General features: G+C 34.0%; 1 protein-coding gene across 1 annotated transcript; it reads right to left on the bottom strand.

Moving 5' to 3' along the window:
- Positions 1–1,284: 1,284 nt before the first annotated feature.
- On the bottom strand, positions 1,285–3,483 carry LOC139884794 (myb family transcription factor PHL6). The gene is made up of 7 exons (XM_071868775.1): positions 2,899–3,483; positions 2,521–2,728; positions 2,203–2,279; positions 2,071–2,110; positions 1,758–1,830; positions 1,605–1,674; positions 1,285–1,521 (listed from the first exon to the last, which is right to left on the bottom strand). The coding sequence occupies exons 1-7, from the start codon at positions 3,481–3,483 to the stop codon at positions 1,285–1,287; spliced, it is 1,290 nt and encodes a 429-aa protein (XP_071724876.1).
- Positions 3,484–10,601: the final 7,118 nt, after the last annotated feature.

Below are 10,601 nucleotides of genomic sequence, written 5' to 3'. Positions count from 1 at the left end.
AGTTATGAGAGACATATTTGATAATCTTGACGAACGTAGACAATATGGAAGAAGAAAAAGTATGCATAAAGTTAAAGAGTCTTGATAAACCTAATAGGTTTATGATTTAGAGTGAGTTTATTATTAAATTATTGAAACATATATATAGGCAAATTATCGAAATCTTAATCCTAACTAGATTAGGAATAACATAGATTCCTAAACTGATAAAACCTAAAATAAATAGAAATCCTAATCAACAGGATCCTAAACTAATGAGACTATCAATAGAATAATATAATATGACCATAACAACATTCAAGCGTAGTTACCAAAATTACCCCGATTTTGGTAAAAACTGTATAGTTTGAAGCTTCTTTATAAAACAACACTACACATCGAAAAATATGGAGATGCTACGCAAAACAACATTACATATCGACAAATTTGAAGCTTCTTCCCAAAACAACACTACATATCGATAGTTCTTACGATGTTTAAAGAAAAATTAGTAATGTGAACATATCCTTTTTTGCAATTTCTTTTGTTGATATTTCCTCTGTCGATAATGTTGATAAAAGTAACTGAGAAAACGAATAAAGTTTTTTTAAACTCAATTTTCATAAATAATCATGAACTTACTGAAAATGCATTATATGAAGTATCCACTACAGGAAAATGCAGTACACTAGTGGAAAAGTGTTACCTTGACCCAACTAGTGAGAATAAAAGGTCTTTTAGATATTAAAGCTTCAAGTAGTTCCTCTGTTGTTCGTAGTGGTACAAGTTCATCAACAAGCACATGTGTGCGCTGGGCCATAAGCTAAGAGCGTCACAACAATACGTTCATGAGCTTATAGCCCAGAACGTAATAATTAACATTATAAAGATTCGTTATGAAAATAGAGGTTCGAGATTGTTTCGGAAAACAACTTATTATAATGTGCGTATTCAATTTTATTGTTATTATTATTATTATTTAATTTTATTTATGTGAATTGTTAATATTATTGTTGGGAGGTATGTTAGAATTAGTAGGTTCAAATAGAAGGTTTGAGCTTTGGATTGTCCAGATTCAATCAAACAAATTACAATTACAAATTACAATTATGAAATGCAGCACTGGATTTCTTGATTTCTCCGAAACTTATTAGAATTAGATACAATGAAATGAAAAAAAAAAGAAAAAGAAAAAAAAAAAAAAAAATCAACGACAAATCAACACAATTGAGCTTTGGATTGTCCAGATTCAATCAAACAAAACAAGAATAAAACTCCTAAGACTAGACAGATGTAAGTTACTTGTTATTGAACAGGATCTTCAACTACAGCCTCGTCTGATGGAGATTCTGCCTTGTCTCCTAAACGCAGTCGTTTTGGGCTTACTTGTTCTTCACGCTTTGACTGATCACTGCATTCTCCAGCTTTACATGGACTTGACAGAGTAGGAATTAAAGTACCCCCAGCTCTCTGCTGTTCATCTAGAATCTTCCTTAAGTATCTTGCATGTTCCTCAATTCGTAACTGAAGCTCTCTTTGTACCTGAATTGTCAAATCACACATCTTAAATGCTGATTTCGAATGCTTCAGCGCGTAAATAATGATCGACGGCGATGTTTCCTTACCTCAAGTTGTTCATGAAGCTGTTTCTGCACTTCCATTTGCATCCGGAGAGCCTCGGTGAATTGTTGGTTCCTATTTTTGACACCTTGTCAATATTTGAATGAAAGAAGTTTGTTAAGCCAAAGAACTTCATGAAGTTAGTATTTATTTTTTACCCTTTTCTCCTTCGGTCGCTTTCATTGCTGCTTGACATTGCTTTCTTTTCCTCTGAGCATGATGTTTTCTTCTCTGTTACAAGAATGATAAAACAATTTATTCAATGAATATTATCTGCTACAGTAAAAGCACTCAAAAGAAGAAGAAGAAAAAAAATGGCACGATCATGACACACAATTTGACCATTCTAACAACAGCAATCAAAAAGACTAAATTTCACTCATCACTCCATAGTCCATACAAGTCGTCAATATTTATCAAGATCAGAAAATGCTTCAAGAGAAACTTATTATACAGATTCAGTTTAATTACCTTCTTTTCTCTCTGGCATATACTTTGCAAGTCGGTATTTCTGAAGATGGAAGAAAAAATGATTTAGGCTTCAAAAGAATATATCTGCTAAAATAGCCATTACACTTGGTCTACAGAATCAAAATGAGGTACCTGTAAATGGCTTTTGACATGATAGATGGTCAAACCTTCAGCATTCATCAGCTTCAACACAGCTTTTGGAGTAGCCTCTACATTCCAGAGTAAACTAATAAGCTTCATGCTATTCGCCCAGAATTCCGTACAACAATATTCTAAGTTGATCAAATTTTTCTTCATATCTTAAGGGATTTTGTAGTACAGAAGCTAGAGCTCAGATAGCACGGTTGTTATTTGATTGATATGAGCAACTTGTCCTAACAACTTAACATGATTTCTCTCAATGAATGAAAATCTATCCCTATTTTCCTTACTCTCAGATTTTTTACTTACTCTCAGCCCCTTCAAGCTTATTGACAGCCTCCACAAAGCATTCATGGAGTTCAGGAGTCCATCTCATTCTTGGCTTGTGGCCAGAGGTGTGCCCAGGAGAGAGGGGACATAAAAGTGCATCGACAGGTGGAGCCAGAGTGGCACAACTCTGACTACTAGTCAATCCTACGGATGCCTTTGATGGAGACTGAGGTGTTTCATAAATTTCCTACATGACAGGGACTATATCAGCATAAACGATTTCTTAATATTATCTCCGTCCCAAAACACATGTGGTATTTTTTGATGCACAATACAAGAAAAAGTGTCGTGTATGTTGGGACGGAGAGTAGCAAATTTGATTTCAGGTTTAAGTAGTGAACTCTACAATCTTCTTACATCGAGCCTTGAATTTTCTCCATGGTCAGTGATAGCTATGTCAAGTTCATCAGACAGGAACTGTAGATCCAACTGGTCCGCAAGTTCCAAATTGCCCTCCCCATGAAAACTTGTTTCTGAACCATCTCCATGCAAATTAAGAAAGTCTCTCATGAAAACCTCAGAATGCTCATCATCGAATGGTTTGCCTACATCCTCACTGTAAATCAGCGGAGAATTTGAGGAATCGGTAGCAGAGACAGACTGACTGAATGAAGTAGGATGCGGAAGGAACGGTAGATTTCCGAGCTGACGTTGAGTTTCAGAGCTTGATGACGATGACTGGTACAAGCTCGTGCAGAATACGGAAGAACGTTGAAGAGTGCCGTTAGAATGTTGGGGATGAAGAGGAAGGGACCTAGGGCTACTTGGTCTAGACTTTTGTCCTATGAAAGGTGAGAAACGCGAAGAGGAAGAACAATCACTACTGATTATACTTTGACCATCGGTTTCAATTGTCAAAATTTTCTGAGTTGGCGAGAATATAGTACAGCTGGGATGGATCTCTCCTTTGATAGAGTCGTTAGAAAGGAGACCACGTTTCATGATATTGGGAATTTTATGCAGCCAAATGAAAGTATTGCGGTTTTAGGGATATTTAGATAAAGAAGAATAGAAACCTGTCAAATGTTGAAACCAGCAGTCTTTTAACCACCTACATTGCAATCTCGGGAAAACTTTGGTTTAATGATTCCTTGTCTCAAGTATTAGTATATTCCATGGTAGGCAACCCCATTATGACAAGAAAAAACCTGTAAAAGAAAAATTCACAAACAAATATCATTAGGATATTATCCTGAAACCGAGTCCCACCAATCAAATCAAACCAAATATTTATCTATCATGAAAAATTAAGTTTATCGAATTTGAGACATTTCCATATATATGAGAGATGACTATCTATCAGGTGTAGTGGAAGAGAAAGATAAAGCATTCTACTAGTTAGGATGGTCACATTCACATGAAAAAAACCATTTGAACTTGCTAGATAGATATTCCACAATTTTGGGTTCGGAAAGATGCAAAATGACAGAGAAAAACCAACAAATTTTCTGCGGCAACATTAATACTACCTCTGTTCCTAATTAACTGTCGCATTTTCTATGCAATTTACATACAAAATGCGAGTACCTTGTAACTAGAAACTGAGTAGAAAGATTAATCAGCAGAGCAATAATGTTGTCAGTATTTTTTATTTTATTTTTCGAAAACAAAGAAAAAAAAAGCATTTCAGAATAAATCCAAAGGAATTGTCCGGTCCGTCCGGTGACTGACCAAATTAACACAATCTAAAGTTGCAGAATAAATTAATAAAGGTCAAAATCAAAATTAACGAAGGCATCATATGAGCTTCCAAATAATTAAGAAAGCAACCTGAAGAAACAGGAAGACAACAGATCTAGAGAGAAAGTACAAGCATAGTATGAGAAGAATGAAGTAAAATAGATTATAATGCTTGTCTATCTAGAGAGAGAAAGTACTACAAGCATAATATAAGACTCACATTGACCTGCAAGGATGATGATGATGATGATGATGATGATGATGCCTGAGCTGAGCTGAGCTTTGGATGAATTCCTTCTTAAATCATATATGGAAGACACAGAGAGAGAGACAGAGAGAGAGAGAGAGAGATTTATTGAGTTGCAGAGCAAAAGGAAATCACGGAATTATATTATCAAGCTTAGCATAGCAGCTTATCTATACAAGCAAAGAAGAAAGAAAGAAATGGAAACTAGTAATGATTAATTATATAAAAGGAAAAGAGGGTGATCACGCTTAGCTTTAGGCGTTTGTTGAGCACGCACCAATGGAAATTTATATAATAGCATATATACAGGTCTTGAATTGGATTCATTTTTGTTTTCTTTCAGTTCGGGCATGGAGTGATGTCAGCTGTGGATTTGTTTTTCTACTCGCCACTTGTATTTGTTTAATAAATAATCTTCTTATTTTAACTTTGCAACATACGCGTGTTTGGTATAATTTTTCTTTTAACTTAAATCATAAAAATGAAGTTGTATAAAGTGGATTTTGAAAAATAATTTTATCAAATATAAATTTAATTAAAAATAATTATTTGTCAAACATTCATTTATCTTATTATTAAAATTTATTCTTTTTATAAAATAAAAAAATATTTAATAAAAAAATCATGTCAAACGGACCCTTAGAATAGATTCAGCATTTATTTTCTTAAGAGGTTATAAGTGAAGAACGAACATCGAGGATATAGATAGAATTGTATTAGAAATATATGTTAACAGTCTGTTTGGAAGTCATCGTGCGATCATGTAATTAGTATGGTGTAATTAGAAATATTATGTTTGGTTGTACAATTGGTATTTGCAATATTAGGGGTCGTTTGGATTGATGAATGAGTTTTATGGGATTCGAGACGGGTTTACGATTAGTACCAAACTAGGATTCGAGCTTCGGATGAGGAAAAACGTGATTCCATTGGATGGTGGTGTTGAATTCATAGGATTAACGTCTCGAATCCCGTCGAACTTTTGGAACGAAAGTTTCAGGCTTGGGATTGATGCACATATTACCAAAATACCCTTATCTTAATAAATCTGTGCAGTTGGAAGCTTTCTCCCCAAAACAACACTAAATCAACAAATTTGATCATTCTCCAATAACACATCTACTTGGTCATGAACTATATTACAAGAGATAAAATTAGGTCATGTATGAATTATATTCTATACAAACAAATGATGTATATCATGAATTTGTGTTGAGTGTTTTAAAACAAATATAATAAAAGGAAAGCTTATTTTCAACACTATCTAATCCAAACCTACAACACGGAATGCAAGAAAAAATATCTAAATGTCTAAAAACTTGGAAGTTACAGCATTCGATGTAGACGTGGTCTCTTGCTTCTTGGGCTCTTGCTTCTTGTTTCTCCTCAGATGTCTTGGTACAAGCTCAGCAACATGGAGCATCAGTTGTATAAGTAATGACATCGGGTCTGATTCAGTAACTGGAAATCGATCTAGGGCATGCGTTCATAACATTCAGAAAATATAAAACTTCTAATACTAAACAAAAAATAAGGCCACATTCAAATTACAGTTTCTTTTCTCTAGCATATGCCTTCCTGGAATTGGAAATGTCCAAGTTTGAAAACATGAAACAATTGGCACATTCATGGAACTCCATTCTCATCATATGCAAACTCCATTCATGGCACATTCATGAAAGTGCTAGTGTTGGCAAGAGATGAGAATATTGCCGTAATTTTACACTCCATGGAAAGCAAAAAACGATCAGGTGGCAGATGGTGGAGGAAGTCAAACAAAATGGATATTTTGCTGTTGTGATTAAGATTTTCTCTAGGGATATGTTTTCGATAAGTCAAATTTGGAAAGGGATCAAGGGCATTTGGAAACCACATGGGGAATATCATATTAGTCTCATGGGGGATAATGTTTTCATTGTGGCTTTTTAGATCTTGTGTTACAAGCAACGTGCATTGGATGGTGTTACGTGGACTATTGATAGAAGACTCATGTTGGTCAGGAATTATGAGGGGAAGAATGTTGCCGTTGACTATTCTTTCACTTCGGCTTAGTTTTGGATTGAGGTCCGCAAACTTCCATTTAAATTTATCGCTAATGCAGTTGCGAAAGTCCTGGGGAATGCACTTGGAGGTAAAGTCGATTGGAATAGGATAAGCAAAGGGGTTGCGTGGGGAAATCTTTACGTTTCTAGGCGTCTGTTGATTTAGAAACACCATTTAGGAGGGGTGCTCTCCTGAATTTTCCAGATACAGCTCTTGGTCTATCAAAATTGTGGACCTGGTTCAAATATCAGAATCTACCCAATTTTTATTACTACTGTGGAAAACTCAATCATGTAGTGTATGAATGTGATATTCCGAGATTGGAAGTTACGAGTTATGGCCCCTTTTTAAAACCTGGGAATGACTTGTCTTTTGGTTGCCGAAATTTCACGTCAGAGGCGTCTCTGGCGTCGGGAATTGAAGTTAATTCGGAACCCATAAAAGTGGCTGAAATTCAGAAAATTCAAGTGGAGAAGGAAACTTCAAAATGGTTGGTCAATCCAACGGTCATTGACACTTCAAATTTCAAATTCCGTGCTAATTTTAAGGGATAATATGGCAAGAATTCAAAATCGAATCCTAGGAATCAAAACCGAAAGGGAGCTGTTGAAGTTGAAGTCACATTCAAGGGTGGTACGCAAACTTATAATAAATTTATGACCATTATTCGTGGATGAAATTTCTTTAGCTAACCTCACCCAATCTAAAAATGACGTTGTTTGTGTATTACCGACGAAACGAACGAACTGAATCAAAAATGATTTTCAGCTACAGTCTTCATCTTCTTCTTCGATTTGTAGAGATTATGGGTTTGTTTTTCTATTCATAATCTTCAATCTTCACCTAAATTAGAAAATTTCGAAGATCACATTAATCAAATCCAATTTTAATCAGTCAGTGGAAGCAAGGACCTTGAGTCACGATTTTGATTTTGAATAAAGTAAGGCCAAAAGCAAGTTTCAGTGCAAAATACAAGCAATCGCAAGATTAATCAACTCTTTGTTCTAACTTCTCATGCATGTACACGACACAAGCAGGTGTCCTTGACTTACAATTTCTGTGAATTTGTCAAAAAAAAAAAAAACATAACATTTCCAAGAAGGAAAAAAAAGAACTGAATCGAAACCCTAAACTCTTCAAAATGAAACATTGTGTAAAAAAACAAATCAAATCGAATCAAGGATAAGTTACATCAACTTTCACAAGATAAAACCAATAGAGACTTGCTTTTCGGAGGATCGCATCCACGTGGACATTGAATTTAGCCAAGCAATGTGTTAATTGGTGGAATTTTAAATTTTACTTCGATAACGCACAACAGAAATCCATGCATTGTCGTATCGAGCATGTAATTGAATTACTCTAATTCAATCTAGCATTTCACATGCAACAAAAGCATCATCATATAAAGCATATAAATGACATGACCATTCACATGAATAAATATTCAATGTCCAAATTATACAATCCGATATTGATTTACACCTTTCGAAAATTACATCCAAATACAAAAATAAATCCTTCTTGCATTCAAGTCTCCAACCTGAAAAACAAAGGGTTCAAAACCCTAACTTCCGTTTCTCAAACGGAAAGGTTTAAGAGCCTCACGTGTGACTCCTCTAACGGTATCCACACAAGAGAAATTATCCATACTCATGTATATGCTATGTTAGATCACATATACATAATTTCACAAACATGATATCTCAAAACTCTTTTTGAGACGATAATAACATAGAACTCCATATAATCATCAAAACTCCTTTCAACGATTAACTAATTATCATATGTTAACAACTTAACATATCAATTCAATAAAAGAGAAGGAGAATAAGAGATTATTTTTGAAAAAATCAAATTTTAATGTTTCCTCTACTTTTTATATATGCTCCTTGTCACCAAGAAAACTTAAGCTTCCAATTTGATGAGCAAAGAAAAATTCACCGATTTTTTTTCTAAGCTCTTGAGCTTCCAAAGCTTAAATGAAAGTTTTTGTTCTTATGCTCTATCTCATGTCTTTCTCTCGTGAACCAATAGACATATATATGCATACATATCTAATTAAATCTTATTTTAGTTTTGGTCAAAAGATTGGCGAATAGGAAGAGAGACATGAGATAAAAATTTGACTTTGAGGCTTTGTGTAGAAAGTTTCTACCGCCACCACTAATCAACTTGTACATTAATTATTCTTATTAATTAAAATACATAGTTTAATTATATTACTTTAATATAGTCAAAATATACTTTAAGCATAATTTGAGTTCCACTCAATTTCAACTCTTGAAACTATGAATCGAATCTATTTCATCTGATTTCAATTTCGATTCTAACACTTAGAATAATTGAATTTAATTAAATCGTACACTTACGACTAATCAAATAAAATATCATGTCCGAGGTATATGTTTCTCTTTTCATGTGTGACCCTTTAGGTTCACCAATACGCTAGTAATAGAATCGTATTCTATAAGTCATGGTTATCGTCTAGCAACGAGCCATGAAGACCTAGATATAAGTGAATATAATGTGAACCTTTCCGCTTACAATTTTCATGTGATACGATCCTTTCGTCAATCTATGTCCCAATTGAACTTAGAGCGTGAATGATTAGTCGAAGCTCTATAAGTTCAATGACTATGTATCTATTCAATCACATAACTTTAAGTTATTAAAAAACTTCTTCTCTAATTTCCACATTACCTTGGCCAAGAATTTTAAGTCATGGCTAATATGAAAACATAGGACATCATTATCCTTTCGATAATTGATGAATCCTTTGTTGACACACTTATCTTCATGTATAACAAATAATGTTGAAGTCACGCCCTTTAGTGATGCTATGATCAGGGTAGTGATTACAAATATAACTTGTTATATATAAGATTATCGTGGTGTCTCAAGTCTAAGGATTAATTACACACAATTGTAACGTGAGAATCCTATTTTCGACTTAGAGTAATCCTATTTTCAATACAGTGAACTAGTTCTCTAACTAGCACCCACATATGCACATTAGTGTCTCCACACTGATATCCATGGAATGAGATATCTTCCCAATTGAAAATGCATCATATGTGCTAGTCTATTCGAATCATTAATATCCCATCTCAATGATTCTATGACTATGTATATTTAAGATTTAGGCTTGTAAAGAACATATTCCACGATTATCATCACTATGCATAACCATGTTCCATGAGCCACATTGATCTAAGGACCTTATCAAATTACTTAAATATATCACATATATTTATAACAAGTAAAATGATAAGAAGTGCTTTTATTAAATACTAATATTTAGTTTACATTACTATTCAAAATAAGATTACAGAAATGTCTAGATACTAGCGAATCTCGAACCAATCACATTGGTTCTAAGGACACATTTCTAACAACTTTGGCGGGAGAGAAGCTTGTATCGAGTCCCTGTACACAGACTGCGAAGTCATAAATCCATCGTCGGCATAGGCAGAGCTGCCGACAAAATCGCCTGAATACATGTCATTGTTGTTCGATGTGCGATTGTGTAACTTGAATTCACGAGGAAGGGATTTCATTTTCAGTAACTATGTTATACAATTTTGTACAATATGGTCTAAATTATTAAAAATGTTCCATATTTGGGTTTTAATCGAAAGTGGGTTGGAGGTTTTAGGGTAAGGATGAAGATTGAAGATGATGAAGAGAAAAACAAACCCAGAATCTGTGCAGATCAAAGAAGAATATGAAGGTTTTGGTATTATTTTGGTTCGGTTTTTTTTGTTCGATTTCGCTTAGTTCGTTTTGTGGGTAAGTCAGAAATGGCATCATTTTTAGATTGTGTGAGGTTAGAAAAAAAAAAATCAGCCACAACGCTTATGTGTCATTTTTTATGAGTCAACATCTAACGTGTAGTTTATATGGAGAGAAGTGGGACGAGTTAACGGAGTAATAATGACACGTCAACGATTTTTGATTATAGATATGATTTTGTTAGAAATTTAACAGTTCATATGTGCGGTTGGCAAAAAATAAAAATATGAATTTGTTAGCTAATTTCAGATTTTAAAAATGCAAATTTTCATTTGTATTATGATTATGACATTCA

Source organism: Rutidosis leptorrhynchoides, unplaced genomic scaffold (genome assembly GCF_046630445.1).
Source record: "Rutidosis leptorrhynchoides isolate AG116_Rl617_1_P2 unplaced genomic scaffold, CSIRO_AGI_Rlap_v1 contig602, whole genome shotgun sequence".
Taxonomy (NCBI): Eukaryota; Viridiplantae; Streptophyta; class Magnoliopsida; order Asterales; family Asteraceae; genus Rutidosis; species Rutidosis leptorrhynchoides.
This window is presented reverse-complemented; position numbering and strand designations above follow the sequence as displayed.

Excerpts from the sequence above, each read along its gene's own strand:
- LOC139884794 (XM_071868775.1), bottom strand. The coding sequence starts at position 3,483 with ATGAAACGTGGTCTCCTTTCTAACGACTCTATCAAAGGAGAGATCCAT. Across the intron at positions 2,729-2,898 it reads GAGAAAATTCAAGGCTCGAT|GAAATTTATGAAACACCTCA; the intron begins GTAAGAAGATTG and ends CCTGTCATGTAG. Across the intron at positions 1,831-2,070 it reads TATGCCAGAGAGAAAAGAAG|AGAAGAAAACATCATGCTCA; the intron begins GTAATTAAACTG and ends TTCTTGTAACAG.